General features: G+C 47.8%; 1 protein-coding gene across 4 annotated transcripts in view; it reads left to right on the forward strand.

The window, feature by feature from the left end:
* The window catches only part of PITPNM2 (phosphatidylinositol transfer protein membrane associated 2), a 108,419-nt gene extending 89,577 nt beyond the window's left edge, over nt 1–18,842 (forward strand). The window contains exons 15-27 of one of the 4 annotated variants that reach the window (XM_065739158.1): nt 1,522–1,697; nt 2,051–2,221; nt 4,841–4,990; nt 9,270–9,434; nt 10,690–10,893; nt 12,581–12,729; nt 14,965–15,081; nt 15,290–15,406; nt 15,733–15,881; nt 16,539–16,688; nt 16,778–16,961; nt 17,779–17,907; nt 18,053–18,842. In XM_065739158.1, coding sequence (XP_065595230.1) covers nt 1,522–1,697; nt 2,051–2,221; nt 4,841–4,990; nt 9,270–9,434; nt 10,690–10,893; nt 12,581–12,729; nt 14,965–15,081; nt 15,290–15,406; nt 15,733–15,881; nt 16,539–16,688; nt 16,778–16,961; nt 17,779–17,907; nt 18,053–18,397 — 2,206 coding nt within the window. In that variant the 3' untranslated portion in view covers nt 18,398–18,842. The remainder of the gene's footprint in view (nt 1–1,521; nt 1,698–2,050; nt 2,222–4,840; nt 4,991–9,269; nt 9,435–10,689; nt 10,894–12,580; nt 12,730–14,964; nt 15,082–15,289; nt 15,407–15,732; nt 15,882–16,538; nt 16,689–16,777; nt 16,962–17,778; nt 17,908–18,052) is intronic. The other 3 variants (XM_065739159.1, XM_065739160.1, XM_065739161.1) reach the window with 3 other exon arrangements.
* Nucleotides 18,843–21,282: the final 2,440 nt, after the last annotated feature.

A 21,282-nucleotide genomic window follows, 5' to 3' on the forward strand; every position in this document is an offset into this window, starting at 1 on the left:
AATGTGCTGCTTGCCAAAGTTCCAAGTCTGCAGATGGTGGGGAGAGAGTGGCCCTATTTCTGTGAGCACTGCCGTGCTGGGACATTGCTGCCCAGTTGGACATGCTACCTTCAGATGTGGCCTTGATGAGCAAGTGCTGTGGCATGTGCTGGTGGCCACCTGGGACTTTGTCCTGGGGCTGGGTAGAGACTTGCATTGACATCATCCCTGACTCCAGGCCAGTAAACCTATTATCCAGCCTGTCTGTTGTGATATTCGTTTATCCTACATATTTTATAGACCTCATTCTAATGCTTTTTTAAAGTGTTTGAAAACACCCTGTTAAGTCACTGCTGGGAGTCTGCAACTGGAGAGCTGCAGACAGTTGTAATGGTGATAGCCCAGCAAGGCAGCAGTCTGAATCTTGTAGGAAATGGAGAGGAAAAGAAATTCAAGCATATTGCTTTAGGCTGCTGATAGAAGAATGCCAGAAAGCCTTTTCTGAACCAGGTTATTAGTGTCATTTCACTCTTTTATCCCAGACCTTGACTGCTTCCTACCATGGGGGTGGATTCCTGAGCTTGCTGTCAAAATATTCCTGTTTCCCTTTCCTTAGTGTCCAAGGGATATGTGACATCAAGTCTTGTAAACCTCTGTACTGGCCAGCCTGCACTGTACACAAGTTAATTTTTCAAGATTTGACAGCTAAAAGGAAAAAGCTAGACACATTCTGTATCTTTCTCTGCCTTAAGTACAGTTACCTGGGGCTATTGGGATGAGGTTGAGAGGCAATTTGGATGGTAATAACTTGGCATATGTGACCTGAAGGGAAAAACAGAGGTGAGAGAGTCCTGGTTACATGATAAATGCAATTTACATCATGGCCGCTGAGTTAATTACCCCAGATTACCATTCCCAGTTTGTGCTGTGCACACGTGTGGAAGCTGTAGTGCAAACCTGGTACACAAGTATGTTAGAAGCCATCCTGCAGATTGTGATCTTTCTTTTTCTCTTTCCCCTCACATTTTCACGTTTGTCCATCTACTTCTACGAGGAAGAAATGGATAAGCACAGTTCTCTGTAACGTTTGAGAGTCAGGTGATGGAAGGAAGTCAAATGCTGACAACCAGAAAGCACAGCAGTGATGTGTGTAATGGAGTGAATCACTGTAAATCTACTTTTTTTCCCCTGTTGTTCTTTGGTTTGCTGGTTATTTTAGCTTGCAAATGACTGTTTTACTAGCAGCAGACAAGGTTTTGGCACCTCAAAAAACCTACATTTTGAGGTGATTGAAATGTGTTAATGAAGGTTTGGAAGGTTGGATTTGTGCAGTCTAAAGTATACCAATGAAATGGGGTCTTTGTTTGGGGGGCACATTTTGCTGGATAGTAGATCTACAGTACAGAGGCATGGTGGGTTGACTGGCATAGTTCTTTGCTAGAGAGGCAGAAATTATACTCACTGTCAATCACTTATTTGGCCTTCAATTATGACAAAATAGCATGGATGAAATTTTGATGTTATTTTCTGGTCTTGTTCTAGTTTACATTCTAGTGTTCTGAGAAACGACCCAGGATCCAGGAGATCGAGCAGCTCCACTATGCTGGATGGAGGAAACATTGGCAAGTTTGAATTTGAGATCACTGACTTCTTCCTCTTTGGTTCTCCCCTGGGTCTGGTTCTTGCACTGCGAAAAACTGTCATTCCAGCTCTTGACAGTAAGTCCTGTTGTAAACTGCTGTGCTCCCTGAGTAATCTAGTAAAAAAACAAACAAAACAAATGTTTATTAAAGAAAATGTTTATTGCACCATAAGGAATAAGGTCACCATGTGCTCTGGATGATACTGATAATGCAATTTATTTGTCAAATACTTCCAAGTGTTAAAAATACTGGGAAAATTATTGAATCTGTAAATGGACTGATAAAATATTTCAGTTGCTTAAAATGAAATATGAAAGAGGTAATAAATCTTCAGCACTTTAAAAAACAAACCAAAAAAAACCCAGTTATCTGTCTTATAGACAAATAACTGCATGATACTTGAATATTTTTTTTCTCTGTCTCTTTAGTCTTTCAGCTCAGACCAGCTTGTCAGCAGGTCTATAACCTGTTCCACCCTGCAGACCCGTCTGCTTCGCGCCTCGAACCCCTTCTGGAGAGGAAGTTCTACCTTTTGCCCCCCTTTAATGTTCCCCGTTACCAGAGGTTCCCGCTGGGTGATGGCAATTCTGCTGTCCTGGGTAAGTCACTTTGGATCCCTGTTCAGCTCTCCAGACTTTACGTGAAGTTATCAAAGCAATTGGGAATGACAAGAGAGAGAATTGGCCCTGTAACGTTAACTTTACTCCTGATTTATCAGAAAAGTAGGGTTTTTTTCCAACAAAACCAGTGCCCTGTGACTCAGATGCCTGTCATCTGTCACACAGAGGCCGTCAGCTGCTGAGAGTCAAAATCTAGTGAGCTCCCTTTGAAGGTCCGTGTTTCACACCCGAGGTAGTGCTTGTTGTTGGGATGAACTGACGTGATTAACTTGGCTGAGCTTTAGGACCTTGCTGTTCAGGGGGCCAGTGAAGACTGGAAGGAGCAAAGTCAACAGTGAGAGAATGAGATAATTTCCTTGATTGTACCCTTTTGTTTTTTCATGGACCAGCCAAGGGACTTGGCTTCTTCAGATGGGTGGGCTGCTGACCATGCCTTGCCTTTTCCACCTTGCCAGTGAGACACTATGTCTACCTAGGACTCCTCTGCCAGCAGTGGCCTTTTCACTTGCTCTACCCCAATTGCAGCAGTAACAGTGTCTCAAACAGCTGTGTGCATGTCCTTTTGGCTGGCTGGGTTTCATCTGAAACAAGTTGTGTCCTGACCATGCCCTGCCTCAGCTCCCATTACATCAGTGCTCTTGCAGTTGATCTAATAGAATGAGTTACATTTCCTACCATCTTCACTTCTGTGCCTAGACTCTCATGGTCTGTCGCCATTTCAGTGCAAGCTCTCATTGCAAGTTCTCCAGGAATTTAACCACTGCACAAAACTAAATTTGACCTTTCTGTTTCAACTCTAAAAGCTTTAGTTCCTTTCAGGGTAAGGGCTTAGGAGCAAGAAGGACAGTTTCACTGTAGTTTTTCCCTTGTTAGGAGACATTTAATCAAAGACTACTTAAAGTCAAGAGAGTAGCTACTACCCAGAGTTGCTAGTGGAAAACTAGCTCAGCAGCATACAAGAAATCATGCTGGCAAACTGGAGTCAAATGCAGAAGCCACCATCTAGGAAGGCTGGGATTGTGTGTTTGGTTTTCTGTTTTTCCCCTCTAAAACTCTGGTAAATTTTCACTTATTAAATACTTGAATCATGCATGATGAAATGAAGAGAAATATATATCTAGGGGTGAGCAAATACTCTGCATCACTTTTAAGTTGAAAATGGAAAGCAGCGGTCTTCTGTGTATCTGTATCTTGAAAGATTGTTTTAATTGCTGAATCTGGAGTCTGATTTGTTTAAATGGGCATAAACTAAAATCCATATTTAGCAAGGCGAATAAAATACTTTTCTGCAGATCCCACTTGTCAAATTTAGCAGAGATCTTGCTGCAGCACTTCTTAAAAATGGATCCACCCACAACTGCATTTGTACTCAGTCCAGTTACAACAGTTTGGGGAATCTGTGGAAATTTGAAAAGCAAATCTGTGGGGGTGTATATTCTAGGTATCAGCTGCAAGTAGCTTTAAAAAAAAATCAATACATCCTCTACCTGCATTTTTGGTTATCATTCTGTGCTACAGCAGTGATCTCACTGATTTACTGTGCCTCCCTACACCTCTGTTAGGTTGGCTGTGTAAGTTGAAAGGGAAACTTGGAAGTGATGTACTGGGGAGGAGTTAAACTGCCATTAGCTCAGCTGTAGGGAAGGCAGAGTGATTTCAAAACTCTCCCCAGGTTTGAGCTGTGTTACTGTAAGAGATGCTGCTCTGACATGATGAATAAAACTGACCAAAAAAGCAACTTTAAATTCTCTGATTGATGAAGACAAAGCCTCTTCATTTGCTTATCATAAAGTAACAGGCTGTTCCTTTCCATTAGAGCCAAAAATGGCTGTGATTTAGGCATTACCTAGAAGGGCTGTTCTGACCATGGTTTGCAAAGCCATTAATAACACAGAAGTGTTCATTGTAGGATGCTCCAGAAAAGTTAACTGTTGCTATAATTAAGGTATATGATTTGATGATCACGTGGAACTCAAAAACTCAATTATTACAATTAGTTATGTACAAAATGTTCCATAATGTCTCTTTGTGTGTATTTCCTTGTGCAGATAGCTGGCTTTTTTTTTTTCCCATCTGGGGCTCCTAGACTTTTTTCCATTATCATTTTCCTTGTGCCATCTGTACTAGATGTTGAGTCCCTGTTTCATTGCAACCAACTCGCAGAGTGAAATCCAGTTCACATCCCTGCATACTCCTGTGCTTTGCACTGTGTAGGCTGTGAGTCTGATTCAAGTAAATCTTCCCGTAGAGCATGTATTATTTTTCCTTGTAGTAAAAAGACTTCTCTGGATCTGCTGGCTATTTGTGGATTTAGCTCATTTGGAGAAGCTGCTGAAGAGGCACCCTTTTCTTTTGGTGTTGAAATACCATCATTTTGCTCTCCACTGCTACCAGCTAATCTCTCTGATGTGGGTCTGTTTGGAAAGTCACCCATGTTTTGTTTCTTTTCCTCTATTTGAAGGTTGTCCTTTCATTCAAGACCCTTGCCTCATAGTTGAAGTGCTCAGTTATAATTGTTTGTACGTTAACACTGTGTGGCCACGTGTCTGTTGTTCTTTGTCCTTTTGTATTTTATTTTTTTCCCCCATCTGCTTCTAGTTGAGACAATCCAGAACAATCCCATCCTCCTCATGGAAAGTAGCCCTGTGGGTGCTGCCCAGCACCAGGACAGCTTCATGGAAACAAGTATCCCTGTTCCCGTACTGAATTGGCAAGATGTTTCCAATAAAAGTGCCGGTTTTGCTGAGTGTGTGTAATCTACACTTTTGTATTGTCTATGGTGTTGGGTACTCGGGGTGCTTTTTGGAGATCATTCTGTCACCTCCTGGAGCTGAAGCCTTCATGCTGTGTCTCAGGCTGTGCCACATGAGATAACCATTTGGGGTCTGGGAGACCCACCAGGAAAAGAACGAGTTGGAACCACAATGCTGAGTTTGGAAGAGAAGGCTGCTGCACATACTTCATTTCTTCCTCCTGCAGTGGCAGTGCTGCTGGAAGAGGCTTTGGCACAGCAGCATGGAGTCCTGGGTGCCTTGCTTGTGTGCAGGATCCCCCAGCAGTGGCTTGGCTGCAGTGTGCAGCTCCCAGCACTCAGCCACACTGTGCTGTGGCCAGCAATTAATGCTGCATCAGACCATATTTTTGGACAGTCCTTGTGGCTCTGCTGAGTACACTGAATGAGGCTTTCAGACCCCAAGGTGGCTGTGTGTTGGCTTTTTAAAATTAATTTCTCAACTTCTGCCTTAAAAGCAAAGTTCAGCACATTTGTTTTGCTTTGTTCTACCATGGTAAATGCTGCATGGCCTCATTTATTCCGGTGGCGGCTGGTGCTACAACTGTGATCTTAATGAGACTTTCAGTTTTTTCTTACCCATGTTGTTACTTGCCCATTCTCACTTTTTTCTTCTTGTATTTCCAATTGAGAACCCAGTTCTGCTGTCATTTTATTTATTTATTTTCTTTTTAACAAGCTGACCATTGCTGTTCATGAGCAGTGCAGTGTGTTATGTGGTCGTACAGGATGGGCAACATTGCAGGCTCTTCCAGATAGACTCTCCTGTGTCTTCTGAAGGTGTAGGTGAATGGTAGGTGTGCAGTTGCTGTATTGCCTGTTATGTTCCATAACAAAGCAGAGGAAAGGGTTCTGGTACAATTAATTAATCCCTTTGGAGGTCACTGATCAAGTGCCATTTAGCTGTCATCTGATAGATGCTGCTGTCAGGACAGTGTTTTCAGGTTCTTTACCCTGTGTTTCAGGAGCACGATGTGGCCGAGCAGTGCTTGGTTTGACAGTAGTTAAGTGTGGCCACTGGTCTGCAGGAGCTCCACAGCCATGAAAGCATGAGGACAGCAGCACTCTGTGTGGCTCTTGATCTCTGGGTAGCAGTTGCACAGTGCCTAGTGCTGGCTGGTGACATGCAGACAGGGGCCTGGCCCTGCTGAGCAGCTGGTTGGTTTTGGTGTTTGATTGGACCTTACAGATTTTTGAGCGCTTTCAGCATTCCCTGCTTTGGTGGCACAGTAAATAGCACGTACTGAAATCTGCCACTCCGATAGCCCCAGGACTTCATCCGTGCCAGCAGTACATTAGGAGGATGGCCCGGTGCCGTTTGCTGAGTGCAAAACAATCACTAAGGACATTGACAAACGAGTCCATAAATGAAAAAGTACGGCACAGAAATGAGTGTTAAAGATCTGTAGCCAGGGAAAAAAAAATCATTCTGTTTCTTATGGCACCCCTTCTGGAAGTGCAGTAAAATCTCAGTTCACTCTGCTCGTGTATTCCCCAAAGAGAACCCCTGTGGTTCCTGAAAGGCAGGAACAGTGCGGCCCTAGGGAGCTGGTACAGAGAAAATGCAGAGTTGAGGAAGTAAGTTGTTAGGTTTCTGTTGTTGGTTTGTTTTCCTCTGAGTCATGTCCCAGTGTTTCATCTGGAAGTCACTGTCACTGCAGCTTTGGGCTGAGGGAGCCTGGCTGCAGGGACAGCAATCTGCCCCAGCTTCCTGCCCTGTGTTTCCTGGCCCTCCTTCTCCTCATAAACTGACTGTTTCAAAGACAGAAGGTACGTAGTGTGAGAGGAAGGGAGAAACTTGAAAGCAACCCAGGTAGGCTGAGCATGGGAGCAGTGCAAACTGCAGAGCCAGGCAGGCTCCTGCCTCCAGTGCAGTGCTGAGTTGAGCAGTTCAGAGACACTAAAACAGATTGGATCTTTGCATGAGTGAAAATCAGTGCAGTGATGACACTAGCTAGCTGGTTTGGAGGGGCTGTGCAAGTTGGGTTTTCTTTTGTGAAGATATGCCAGCAGAGCTAGAGCTGCCATCAGCCCATGCAGCCCCTGTTTGGCCCGGCCTTTCCTCCTGAGTAGCATTGTTGTATTGCTCTTTAGTGTGTCTTCCAGCTGCTTCCTAATTCAGGCCACAGATGTTTATTTCTAAGGGAAAGGAAAGAAGCTTAGGCTTCACTGATAGGTGCTGGCTGAAACCAGAGCCTGGCACTTTTCCTAGTGCAGACAAAGCCAAGCTTCTCGTCACGTCTGACCAAGTTCAGGGAAGTTGATGGTTATCATCTGTGTGACAGCTGTGCTGGGGCACCCATGTGATGTGTTAGAAGAGGATAATTGCAGAAGAATCTCACAGTCTGTACAGGCAAGGGGTAACCTGGAGAGCTGAGAGGGTTGTCCCAGAGTCACACAGCCAGTAGATGCCAGCAGTGGGGTTTGGACCCTTTGCCCTATGTGGGTGAATGCAGCCAGCCCCTGGCTTGGCTCTTGATCTCCAGGTACAGCCTGTGCTTGAGTTGTCTCCTCATGCTGGTGCTTCCTGCAGTAAGGAAGCCACGCTGCCCATGGGTGCTGGTAGCATCCTCGACAGCCAGCAGCTCAAGGCAAGGTGAAAAGAGGAGGAAAGTGCTGAGGAAGTGATGGTGGTAATGGCCTTTCAGGTGCAACGTGAGCAGGGCAGGCTCCCACTGTGGCTCAGATCATCTTGTCCACGAGGCTTTTACACAGAGCAGCTTGTGGCCTGATTTTCCCTGCAGAGAACAGAACTCTCTTACCTACATGTAGGTACACGGTTTCTGCTTCGAACGTTCTCTTTCCCTCTGCTGCAGCAGGATTTGTGTGGGCACAGTCACTGCTGCTGTGAGCTGAAAGATTGGAGGAAGCAGATCAGTAGCCCCAAGCAAAGAGATCTGTGTTAAAATAAACCAGTTACCAAAAAAAAAAAAAAAAAAAAAACCCTTTGTCAATCACACGCTGGGATCAGATCCAGGGATGTTTGGAGTGGCTGAAATAGGTGGAGGATGTTGGTGTCGGGGAGGAATGAGATTGTGCTCCCCGTGGCATCTGCCAGCCAGGAGGGCACCAACCTGTGCCCTGTCTGCAAAGTTCAGATGCTGCTACTTGGGTACAGCAGAGATGGGCAATGTTAAAGTAGTAGTGAGTAGCTTTGCTTTTGCATGTTACTGCCACACCTGCACTGCCTGCTGTGGGTACACCTGGTACTGGCATAATAAATCCTCTGCAGTGCAGGATCAAGGGATATCCCAGAGACACTGAATTTGGCCTCGTTGCATCTGCAGAGGGGTGGGTGCTTGTACCACTGCTGAAGGGGGAAAACTGAAACGCAGAGATTTCACCTTGACTTCCCTCATCTCTTGGTGTGCCAGTCCTGAACGTTTTAGGTCCATTTCCATCTGATACACATATACAGTTTGAATGGGCGTGACCTGAAATCCTTTTGCTCTGTATTGATGCACTAGAGGGTTAAGCCACACTTGGTAAACCTCAGGTTAGGGTCTAAAAGCCAGGCTTGCAAGCTGTTCAAAAGAAGCTCTGTTTTCACAGAGGCTGAGTGCTCCCCCATTCACCAACACCGACTGAAGATGTAAGTGCTCAGTGCTTCAGTGCTGGACTCCTTTCTCTCAATAGCCCTTACTTCAGTTTAACCAGTGTTGGCTGTATCAATTAGCAGTAAAATACAAGTTCAGACCTAATCCCTTCCAGGCATGAAACGTTTTCTTGATACTTTTTGCATTAACACTTCTGTCTTGGAGATGTTTATTTAAATGTTGCAAGAAAAGAAATACCCCTTTTCAGAGGTTGTTTTTAATGGTTCTCCTTCCCTTGATTATTTTGTCTCTGTGGATATATAAGTTGTATATATATTCACATCTGTATGTATGACACACGCTTCTGTTATTGCTGCTTAAGTAAGTCTGCCTGGATTTTTTCTTTGTCATTTTGGATTTGGTTGGGTTTTTGGTTGTTGGTTGTTTTTTTTTTTTGAGCTAATTATTTTGCTTCTGTCGATCCAAGATTGCTCTCCCAGCCGCATGCCTCTTTGCTTGGTGCGGTGTTTGCTTTCTTTCCAAACTAGAGCTCCAATGAAATGTTTTTCATTCAGATCGGTTTCGAAAGGCTTTTGCACCTATGGGGCCTTGTTTTCCTCTCCTTCCTCCTCTCGAGTTCATCTTGCCCAGTCTCTGTGTGTCGGTCTAATATTTTGATTTCCCTGTTTCAACTTTGTAGCAGATGTTGTTCAGTCTCATGGTGCCGTCTTCATGGAAAGCGCGTCCCTGTCCACCCCCATTTCAGCCCCTCAGTTCAGGGGCTTCCGGAGAGCCAGTGAGATCAGCATTGCCAGCCAGGTCTCAGGAATGGCAGACAGTTACACTGCTTCCAACATAGCCAACAGTAAGTGTTTCACCCCCTCCGACAATACTGCTGTCTCAGCACCGCAGCCCGAGCTGGCCCGCGCCGGGTCAGGGCCACGCAGCTTCTGTCCACACGTCCGTCTGTCTGTCTGGGGTATGCTTTCCATTGATAACCAACAATTGTTCACCTGGTTTTGTCATAGTCAGAGCTGCGTGTTATCGTCTGCCCTGGAAGAACCTGACGGTGATACCGGGGCCGGTGCTGCCTTATGCATGTTGGACTGTGCTGCTGCGTAGATGGTTCAAAGGAATAATAACTGATAACTCTGAGCACTGTTTTGGCTGCTGTGTGTGGTGAGGGTTAATCCAAAGGGGTGGTTCTGAGTCTGGCAGAACTGGGCAGTGAGGCACTGGCACAGGGTGCCCATGGAGGTGGTGATGTTTTGTCCTTGGGACAGCCACAGTCAGAGGAGCACTGAGGGAGCTGTGGGTGTCCCTGTGCACTGAGGGCAGTGGGACCAGGTGCCCCTCGGTGGTCCCTTCTGACTCACACAGTTCTGATCTATAATGCAGGGTAGTGTGTGGCTTAATGGTGATCAGTAAATGTGATCCACAGAAGTAGGAGACGAGTCAGCCTTTCTGTAACGCTGAAAGGGGGAAAAGGATCAGGTTGTTTATCACGCTGCATTGAGAACTGAGCTCTTTTATAGCCTAGAGGGCAGCTCCAAGAATCAGCGAGTTCTGACCTGTGTCCCAGAGCAGAGTGAGAAGAGTAAGGGTTTTGATTTTTAACAAAAACCTGTATAACTTTCTAGCAAATACCATAAGGAATGCAGCTTTTGCTATCAGTTCAGCCTGTTCTTATTTCAGCTGGACTGTGAGATTAACAGCACGTATCCTAAGGGACCGCTGAAAACCAAACAGATTTAAAAATCAGACTGACTTCAGCCTGAACTTTTATCCCAGAAAGTGGTGAAAACTTAGAGATGCTCCATTCCCAACACACTAGGTTACAGGGCTATGAACAGCTTACTTCATAATTAATTACTGAGCTTAATAACATTCCCCGAGGGAAGTGTGAGCTGCTGAGGGGCTGTGGGCACCAGGCAGAGGCTTCTGCACTGTTAGAGGTGACATTTGCAGGAAGAAAGTACCTGTCCTTTCACAAAGATTTGTTCCTCACAGCAGGAACTTCTGGAGGATGGAGCTGGTGTTGCCTGCAGCACATGTGCCGTATTAAGTGTGATTTCTGCTTTGATTTTTTTGTTTGTTTTTGTATTTATTTTACTTTTTAGAAACCAAACACCACCTTAACCATTGTAGAGGGTTTAGTCTTCTGTCCTTACTCGCACTCCCTCACAAATCCCCCACCCAAACCTCATCCAAGAGACACAGGCAGCATAAACACGAAGTCCCTTCAAAGGGAAGAAAATGCAAAGGGCCATCGAGTCAGGATGCAGACTGTGCTCTTCGGATACCTGACATGGACCTCAAGAAAGGTATTCTGGAGAGACCTGCTCCAACCAACCTCCTCTCTCACGCAGTGGTCACACTTCACAAGAAATCTTATCTGCTTTCACTGAGGCACTTAAAATTTCTGGTTGCATTTTAACAAGTAACTTCTGTCACTTTGCTCCAGAGGACAGTTATAACACCGCTAACACCTGGCAGGAGCAGGAGCTTTTCTAGGCAGAGCTTTGGGGCAACGCTTCTGCCTCCACTGCCCTCATACTTTCTTTTGAGCATGGAAACGTAAATCCTCTCTGCTTTGTGCAAAGACTCTGAAGTTACCATGCTGGGGGCTTGCACGAGAAGGGAAAGGCATGGACATGACCAGGAGCTGCCAGCTGGGAAGAGAGAGGGGCCCAGAAGTGGCTGCGAGGAGGTGCCCCTGTGATCTGGAAAAGCCATGCTGATCCAGCAGTGCCCTCCTTCTCTTCCTGGAGGAGCTTCTTCAGAAAGTCAGGGACTGTTAGGATGGCCCATGGTGGTTTGGGCATTTGGCACACCAGAGCTGGGTGTGGGGATGTGCTGATGCTGTCCGTCTCTACGCTTTGCTGTGATGTAGCACGTCTCTGGAAGGGGCTGGTGGGTCCATTATTTAAGTTCAGCATCTGGGTTCATCATCAGCTAGCTTTCCTTTAATAAGAGGGTTTTGTTGGATTGTGCCTTATACCTGGCAGCCTTCCTGGAAGTCCATAAAAATTGGTCACAGAGAAAACCCAAGTTTGAGGAAGAAGGCTGTCAAAGCCCCAGCTTGCAATCTGCATGCAAATGCGGCTCCTCCTCTTGCTGTCTTTGCCAGATCCATCTTCTCTTTCCATGGCTGTTCTTCCAGGCTGGAGTGTGCAGGAGTCGAGGACTCCTCACTGCCATCAGGGTTGCAGGCTTTGGGCTGAAATGTGCTTGTTTTGGAGTTGGAAAGGATGCGTACGTGGGCAGAGTTCAGGGCAGTGCTGAAGTGTGGTGGGGTCCCACCTGTGAATGGCAGCTGCCACTCACTCACTTGTGCCTGAGCTGTTCACTCTGGGAGAAGAAACTTTTTTTCTAAATTTTCTTGAACCATGCCAGCCCAAATACTGCATTTTTCAGTCCTCTGTGCAGGGGAGTACCAGAGCACCTGGATGCTTTCTGGGAGGGCAACAAGGACTTGCTGGGGATTGCCAGTCCTGGCAGCGTGCCGTACCACCCTGTGGTGGTCTTAACTTCTCTTACAGACTCCCAGTATTCTGATCCTGTGCGATGTGGCCAAAATCTGGATGCTCAAGTCTTTCACACCTTGGTGAAGGAGTTTAAAGCAGGGCTGGAGATGATCTGGGCACATGCTGCAACGGGCAGAACATTCACACGTCCTTCCTCTCCTATCTCCAGAGGAGATGTGTTTTGTCTTCTGTTTTGACACAAGGCTGCATGGGAGCCTTGGGTCTCTCCCACAGTGGCCAGTTAATACCTGCCCTCTGGTGCCTTCCTATCTCCTTAAAATAAGGAGAGCTCGAGTGCTGCTGCTCCCACGTGTTCCTCCCTTGGTTTGGGCAGGCACTGAGCCCTGGGGTGGTCACTGCCTCTTCCCAGTGTGACCAGCCAGGGAGCAACCTCCCCATACCTGGAGTCAGGAGCCAGAGCCCTGCAGCAGGGACCGTGCATGCACCAGAACCTGCTCTGTCTAAACAGCTCTTTTGCTTCTAGTTGCTGCCAAGTGGTGGGGAACCAAAAGGATCGACTACGCTCTGTACTGCCCCGACGCTCTGACAGCTTTCCCTACGGTCGCCTTGCCACATCTCTTCCATGCCAGCTACTGGGAGTCCACAGACGTCGTCTCCTTCCTGCTGAGACAGGTCCTCTAACCTCTGCTGTCCCTTGGGTCCTGTTTCTGCTCTGGGAAGAAAGGAAAAAAAAAGGGGAGGGGGCTTCTTTGTTTTTTCCACCATCATACCTGTAACTCTTGCTGCTTCAGGTCCATCTTCTTCCCTTTCTTTTTGTCTTTAACCTGTGTTGCTAGCAGAGCCATGCAAAATCATTGGATATATGCTGTTTCACCTGTTTAATTTGGGCCCAGGTTTTGTCATCAGAGCAGATTTTAGACAGTCTGACCAAGGAGCCTTGGAGTGAGCCTGGAGTTGTTTCCCATCAGATCCCAGTGGTAAAAGATGGTGGCACTTGTCTCTTGCAAGGGAGCTGTCGTGTGTCTGTGACTTTGGATCTCTAGTCTGATCTTAAACTAAACTTTTTCAGTGTGTAAATATAAATAGCATCAAATATAGTAAAACTGAAGGAGAAGTTTTGTATGAATTTAACATGAGTTGATGGATAGGGTTGGGTTCTCAGTTTTGGCTTTCTAAGTTACCGTGGGGGATTTTTCATTTCTCCAATACAAAGCAGTTTTCCTGGGGTTAGGTAAATGGGTTTCTGGAGTCTGACACCTCAGACTCTGTCAACCTACATTTGGCCTGAGATTTCAACTTACTGTTTAAAATACGTTTTTCCTAAAGCAGATATTTTTTTCTTCAGTTCCTTGGAGCTGAGGGAGAGGTTTTTGCCTTACAAAGTAAGAGCACCCACAAAGAAAGGTACTTAAGAGCATAGAAATGGAGAAAGAAAACTAAAACAGTGTGTTGCCCACTACAGTGCTTGGGCTTGCTTTGTGTTAGCTCAGCTGTTAAGCTGTCCCTGCTCTCTCAGCCTCCTTCACTGCAGCTCTCAATTAATTATGACTCTGTTGGCAAACTTTCTTTCAGTGCTGTTTTCAAAATTGTGTGGGAACCATAAACAACAGAGATGTCAGTGCTGGAGGCAGCAGAGCAGCAGCAGTAATCCAGGGAGACCCTTTCTTCTCTGGCTGTATCCAATCCAGCAAGAGATCTCTGCTCGCTGGATCAGCTGCTGTGAAACCACAGCCTCACATTGAGCTCATCCTCACAGGGATGAAGAGAGCAAGAGACCCGTAATTGTGCATAAGTGGGAACAGTCATCACAGTGTCATGCACAAAATGCCCCACTGGGTTTAGCCCAAACCAGGGTCTGTAGCACAGTGTGGCACTTCGTATCCTGCAGCTCTCCATCCGTTCTCAGCCTGCTGGTGACTGCCTCTGTAGTGTGGCACCCCTCCTCCTCTGGTGCCTGTCTCTGCTCACTCATCTCTGCCTTGAAACTGTCATTTTTAACGTTCCTTGTCCTCTTGCTGTTCTTACAGAGCACCAAGCCACTTCTCCCCCTAATAAGGACTTGTTTCTAATCTCTGGACAATGCACAGAAAAAAACTGTTGAATAGTTTCAGCCTTCAATGACTGAATCTTGTTAAAACAAGCCCAAATAGGACTCAAAATAGGTTCCTGATTTAAATAATTTCCAGTAAAATTTGTTATTCCGCTTACCTCATATTTTCATGAAATCCCTTCCCAGCAAGCACATCCTCCCTAGGGTCTTTTTTTCTGTTCCCCTGGAATTAAAACAGCTTCAGCTCTGCAAAGCGAGCTGTCTTGTGCCAGACCACTGCAGCCTGCGCCAGCTGTAGAGCTACTGACCACACTAGCTATGTAAAAGAGCCCACACGTAAGAATCTCTGTACTATTTTGGATGGTCAGGATCACTAAGGACTACTGGCAGTTGTGGAGTTCTCTCGCAGGGTCCCAGTCTTTGAGATACCTCTTAGACTTTGTGATCTGTGGTGTTACACCCTGGAATGGAAAGGGGAGAGTAAGAGCATGCTAGGGTCGGACTAGTGAGTGCCTGGAGGAAGGGCAGGTCTCTGTGTTCAGTGCTCTTCCTGCTGGTTGAGTCAGTTTTCTACCTCCTGATAACATAACCCCCCTTTTTTACCTACATCTCAGCTAGGATTAAGGCCGTGGTGGCCACAGGCTTTGCTAGCTCAAAAGAGAACAATTTGATCTTTGCTTGTGGGAGGAACTTCTAAAACCTGCTAGCTGATGAACCAAATGCCCAGCAGGTAAACTTAGGCCATCTCAGTCCAGGCATTATCCTTACGCAGGGCTGGCTGGGGAGATGAGGAGAGCACGGGAAGAAGAGGCACTGTGCAAGTGAGTGATCTGTTTGTGATCTCCGTCCTCCCACAGGTGATGAGGCACGAGAACTCAAGTGTGTTGGAGCTGGATGGGAAGGAGGTGTCTGTCTTCACCCCCTCCAAGCCCCGTGAGAAGTGGCTGCGCAAGAGGACGCACGTGAAGCTGCGGGTAAGGGGCTGCAGCAGTGGGGAGCACCCTCATGGAGAGAGGGGCTGAGGGTTGTGGATGAACTGGAGGGGAATGACACAGAGGAACCCACACTCTAATTTGCCTGGTTGTGTTTGGCATTCCCCTGTGGGATTTTTCGTCACTGAACTCGAAGGACTGACCCTCTGGTTTTGCTTTTTGTTTCTTTTTTTCTTCTTGACTTGTACAGAATGTCACAGCCAACCACAGGATAAATGACACCATTGCTAACGAAGATGGGCCTCAAACCTTGACTGGAAGGTTTATGTATGGTCCATTAGATATGGTCACACTCACAGGAGAAAAGGTACTGTCTGCTATGGGGCTGTGTACCACGTGGTGAAAAGAAAGGGGGACAGGGACAGGCAGCACTGATCAGTGCTCAGTCACTGCCTGCGTGGGTTTGCTGCCCTTGGCCAGGATCCCCTGCTTCAACTGAGCATAGAGGTCAGGTTCTGTTACCACATCGCAGTGTTCAGTTGCTTCCCAGCTCAGATCTCGTGAAGCACAGAGGGTGGAAGCAGGACCCAGGCCAAAGGGGCTTGGATGGAAGGTCCTCACCCTTGGCTTGCTGTACTGCTGCTGGTCTGTGTCTTCAGTGCTGTGTTTGACTCAGACTCGCTCTCTTCCCAGGTGGACATTCACATCATGACTCAGCCACCATCAGGGGAGTGGGTTTACTTTGACACTGAGATCAGCAACAGCAGTGGCAGAATTTCTTATGTCATCCCTGAGAATCGACGCCTGGGCATTGGGGTGTACCCCGTCAAGATGGTGGTCAGGTGAGGTACCCTGGGTGGCCATGGCTTAGCTTGTGACAGGAGACCATAGGCTGTAAACATGCCACATGGACTTGCATGACAAAGCTGTAGACCTGTTCTGTTACCCATAACAGAAGAGAAATTTGATAACTAGAATATGATCCCTCCTTGTGTGGCAGCTCTGATTACTGAGTGTGATCAGAGCCTGGTCTGCTAGCAACAGGAACAAAATTGTACTCTACAGCTGTACGAGGAAGACGTGTGTTTTGTTCTGCCTCTTGTATCATCAGTAGGATGGTAATTGAGCTCTGGTTGCAGGAGCAGGCCTTCTGCAGCCACAGGGGCATGGCCTTGCTGTCTCCTGCAAAACTGCACAACTGAGTGTATTTTAAATTACATAGACTTGTCCTTGAAGGACAGAACTCTGTACTCAGTGTTATTTACAGCCCAAGAGGTTCCAGCTGAGCTCCTGTTGCAGCCACTTTGAGTCACTGAAGTATACTGACTGTAGGGCTCCAGAGCACAATTGCCAGCCACATTCTGACACACAGCCCTTCCTGCAGTGTCCATCACTGCTGCAACTGAGGGTGGCATAGCTCTTGGAGGCTTTGGGACGGGTTCAGATGCTGCTCAGAACTTCTGTATGTTGAGGACTGGAAGCACCCGTTTCCCTTCCAGGGGTGACCACACTTATGCAGACAGCTACATCACAGTTCTGCCAAAGGGGACAGAGTTTGTGGTGTTCAGCATCGACGGCTCCTTCGCAGCCAGTGTGTCCATCATGGGCAGTGACCCCAAAGTCCGTGCTGGAGCAGTCGACGTTGTAAGGTGAGCAGCGGGGGCTGGGACGGTCCGTTTGTTTTGGCCGTGGCATTGCACTAGATCTGTAATGCATGGATCTGTGGATTTTCTTCTAGGCACTGGCAAGACCTTGGCTACCTCATTATCTACGTCACGGGCCGCCCCGACATGCAGAAGCAGAGGGTGGTAGCGTGGTTAGCACAGCACAACTTCCCCCATGGGATCGTCTCGTTCTGCGATGGGCTCGTTCACGACCCGCTGCGGCACAAGGCCAACTTCCTGAAATCCCTCATCACAGACGTAAGCCCGTGTCTGCTGAAATACGACCGTAGCACAGGTTGAGACTGCTGCTCATCCAATTGCCCCCGTCAGCACCGGTCTCTTGGCAGCAATGCGGCCCGCAGTGGAAGATTAATCTCTGTTCATTTTATTTCCATCCTTTTATTGCTCTACATGAGTGTCCGTGCTGTTAAATTGTGTCATTTCTGCTCTGCACTGTCCCATTTCATCGCAGGTTCTTCCAACACTAAATGCCAAGTGAAACAGAGGGAGCAGTGCCTCTCCTTCCCTCCTCAAGTGCTTTAGTCACCTGTTCAGAGCTTCTCTGTCTGCACATCGTGTAACCTGCTGCTCCAAGGTGTCCTTTGGAGGGCAGAGGGGAATGGGGAGTGGCCTCGCACCACCTGTATAGTTTTGCTGCCTGTCCCTTCTCTGTCTTGCAGCAATGAGTAGTGGGTATTGCATGTGGCAGCATGGCCGCCCAGGGGGAACGTAGCATGCTAATCATGGCTGCACAGGGGGCTGCAAAGCTCTCCTCTCCGCCAGTGACAAGCAGGCAGCCAAGTGCACACCATCCCTTGCCCCCTGTGGACCTCAGTGAAAAGCAGCAAGGGCAGATCTGCTTTGCTGTTGCCGTTATTCCTCTTGTCCTGGCCTGTAAACATCCTCAGCTCTGTTAATTAATGCTTTGCTCAGCGATGCATTATCCAGCTGGGAACTTACATAAGTTATTGACCCAAGATTCCCACAAATGCTATTAAAAAACAACAAACCCTGCCTGTTGAGCAGCATGGAGCGCCCATATGTTCCGACCGCGTGCTGCTTTTTCTCTCCGCAGCTCCACATGAGGATCCATGCGGCATATGGATCCACCAAGGACATCTCTGTGTACAGCTCCATCAGCCTCCCACCCACACACATCTACATTGTTGGCCGACCCACCAAGAAGCTGCAGAGCCAGTGTCAGGTAGGAGCCAGCTGCTCTGAGCCCCGCCGGTGCTGCCCGAAACGCCCCGGGCTTCCCGTGGGGAGGGGGGACGCAGTGGAATTGTGGTCCCCCTAAAAACCTGTCTCTGACTTGGCGTTTGCCCCCGTCCCTCTTTGCCTTGCAGTTCATCACGGAGGGGTACGCAGCCCACCTGGCCCAGCTGGAGTACAACCACCGCTCGCGCCCCGCCAAGAACACCACGCGCATGGCGCTGCGGAAGGGCAGCTTCGGCCTGCCCAGCCAGACTGAGTTCCTGCGCAAAAGAAATCACCTGCTGAGGACCATCTCCTCGCAGCCCTCCGCTGCTGGAGGCAGCGCCGGCCACCGCCCGGAGCGCACGCAGAGCCAGTCTGATGGTGACAAGGAGAGGGACAGGGAACGCAGCCAAAGGAGTATGAGCATCGCCACGGGGTGCTGGGGCCGCAGCGCGGCGTCCCGCCTGGAGTCTGGCCTCCTGGGGCAGAAGTAGCCGTGCCAGAGCCAGACACTGTCGGCTGCAGCCACCGGAGGAGAGAACAAAAGGAAAGAGGGATGAGGCCGGCGTTAACGTGGAAGGGTAAATATGGTGCTACTCTCATAACATCGTGGTATTCTGGGAAGAGATGGGATGTTTCCCACGCAGAACGTGCAGGCCTTGCAAGAGGGAGCGTCGGGTTTGTGAGCTCAAGGAACAGCTGGAAACTTGGGGGGGGTGGGGGGGGATGTCTCCAGGTCAAGATCGTGCTCTTTCCTGCCTCCTTCTCTTATCCAGGTATTGTGACTGTAAATACGTGCCTCCTCACCTTGTTAGCCATCGCTCCGATGTGTGTGACCGAGTGCTGTCCTCAGAGCCACAGAACAGGGGGTGAGGTTGGGGAACTTGCTCGTGGTTGTCCCGGGAGCCGCCGGAGGGGCTGTGCCGGTGCAGGGCCGGGGTTGGGGTCAGCATGGACAGCCCCAGGTGTGGGATTGGCATGGAGCTTTACCTGTACCAAGAGCTTCACGTTCAGCCACGTTCTCCAGGAGTATGTGCAGTGGCAAAGCAGAACGGAGTCGATGCTGTTGGTAGGGGCAGGATGTTGGCAGTCACACCCGAGCAGGCGGGGTCGATACTACTATTACTTTTTAAAGAGACATTTTAGAAGCCAATGGAATTGAATGCAGTGACCTCTGAAAAGAAGAACACAAGCTATTCTGTTTGAGCTGTTGCAAGCCTCAGACACTTAATTTGCTGTTGAAGTCTCCAAATATTATTGCTATATATTATTTCCAAAACTAACCACCATATATTTGCAAGCAGTTCTTCTCATCCAGATGCAGGGTCTGACTCTCTCAACTCCCACCTCTGAGACATTTTCTTCTTCCTGGGTTCTCTCCAAGCTCAGTAGCAGCTTCAGTGGGAACTAGACTCGCTTCTTTGACCTGTAGTAACTGAACTGTAAAACCTCATTGTTTTTTGCACTGATGATTTTTAGAATGGAAACCTGTTACCATCTCATGTAGCTACACCCAACTGTTTGTAGTGCATGACAATTAAATATTGCTACCAGGGTGTGTGTGTATGTATGTATATACATGTGCATATACATACGCACACACACATTATATATATATGTATGTGTATATATTTAAAGACAATAATTCTGTGCAGAAGTTTTTTCCAGCAGTAAGGAGACTGGAAGGAAGTGTGCCAACAGAGTCGGGCAAGCTTAAGAAAAGGCCATATCTTAATTTTCCTGGTGTGTCTCTCAGTGGATGTGCCTGAGCCGACGGTCGCTGCGCTGCTGGAGCCGGGGCTGATCCGTGGCAGAGGGAGCTGCCCTCTGTGCTGCCAGTGAGAACAGTGCCCGGTGTGGGGGCTCGGCAGAGCCCCGTGCCCCCGGCCCAGGGCCTGGTTCCCTCCTTGCACACACCTGCGTGGCCCATTTACAGGCTCCAGTTGGCCTCTTCACGTGGAGATTTTATAGTCCTACTGAGCTCCCCGACTGCGTGTAACCCCGCTTAACCCCCACCGCACCTTCTTGTATTTATATCACTTTCTACTTCCGACGATCTTATTTATAACAAAATTTTTTAGACTGGCTGCTTCATTTTATTATCTGTTTCAATACGAAGTGCAGGACGGCCTCACTGAGACACGCAGCACTGTGAACACTGCTCTGCTCATTGGCCCCGTGCCACGCTGGGCAGATCTCGCGTCAGGCACCCGCAGACCTCGTGCTCGTGGCACTCTGGGTCGACCGAGGGACAGTGCAGCTCCCCCCGTCCTGCAGCCTGACTGCAGACAGCTTCACCACTTCTCTTTGATAGTTCTTCAATTACCAGAATGTATCCGATGACTTTTATTACCGAAAACTGACTTCCCTTTCTGTGGACTCAGCTGAGCTCCCTCCGAATGTACATCTGGAGCTTACTGGGTTTAAAACCAATGTGAATTGTCCCAGCTTTTTTGCTAGTCGAACATTCGATCCATCCGTTGCCATCCGAGTAGGAAGCCAAGCCACAATCCATTCTGTGAAGTCACCAAACCACGTCACAAAATAATCTCTGTGAATCTGGATGTGGCCTTTGCAAAATTCCACTCTCCTCGAAGTCCACAGCGGAGGCGAGGTGCAGGCTGTGCGCTGCCCAGTGCTGATGAGGTGTTTGCGTTCTCTTACGTGTAGATAGTGTAAAACAGAGGCGAATGTAAATGTTCAACATAAAAAGTGGGGTATATAAAATTGAAAGTTATTTATTTATGTAGAGGAAGTAATGTCTGGAGGGACTGGAGCCTTCAGGGTTTATTAATATTTAAAAATGTAGCTTTTTGTTTCAGGCATTATATGTACAAAGCAATTACTTCATGGACCAACTTTAATGTAACTGTCAATGAATGCAGAAGTGCAATATTATACTCACCTCTCCATCACTTCATGTACCCAGCAGCTACTGACCAGTTAGACTGACAATCATAGCGCTCCATCCTCACCCTTTGTGTTCAGTTCTTGAAATCCCCCACGTCCTTTCCTTGTCCCCCATCTGTTGCCACTGTGCAAATCCAACATGGAGAAGCAATTGTAGAGCAGGACCTTTATTGCTGCAATAATACCAGATGACGTGGGTGTAGTTACCAGGAAATATGCCAGTGAGTTTTCTCCACCAATTCAGTCCATCACAGTTGACATCAGTCTATCTTCGGCCACCCCCATCTGGCACTCATCTCTCCGAAATAAAAGATCAGCGTGCTACTCACAAAGAACAATAGCAATAGTTTAACTCTGTGTTTATAACCTGTTTGTTCTGAGCTGTTTTGGAGAGCGATGCATGTGACCCGATGCCTTTCCACGTGTCTGGAAGAGGATCCATTTGGATGCAGGGAGGGAAACGCGACTG

This window comes from Cyrtonyx montezumae, unplaced genomic scaffold, assembly GCF_038088225.1.
Source record: "Cyrtonyx montezumae isolate F1298 unplaced genomic scaffold, pur_monq_1.0 scaffold_23, whole genome shotgun sequence".
NCBI classification, from domain to species: Eukaryota; Metazoa; Chordata; class Aves; order Galliformes; family Odontophoridae; genus Cyrtonyx; species Cyrtonyx montezumae.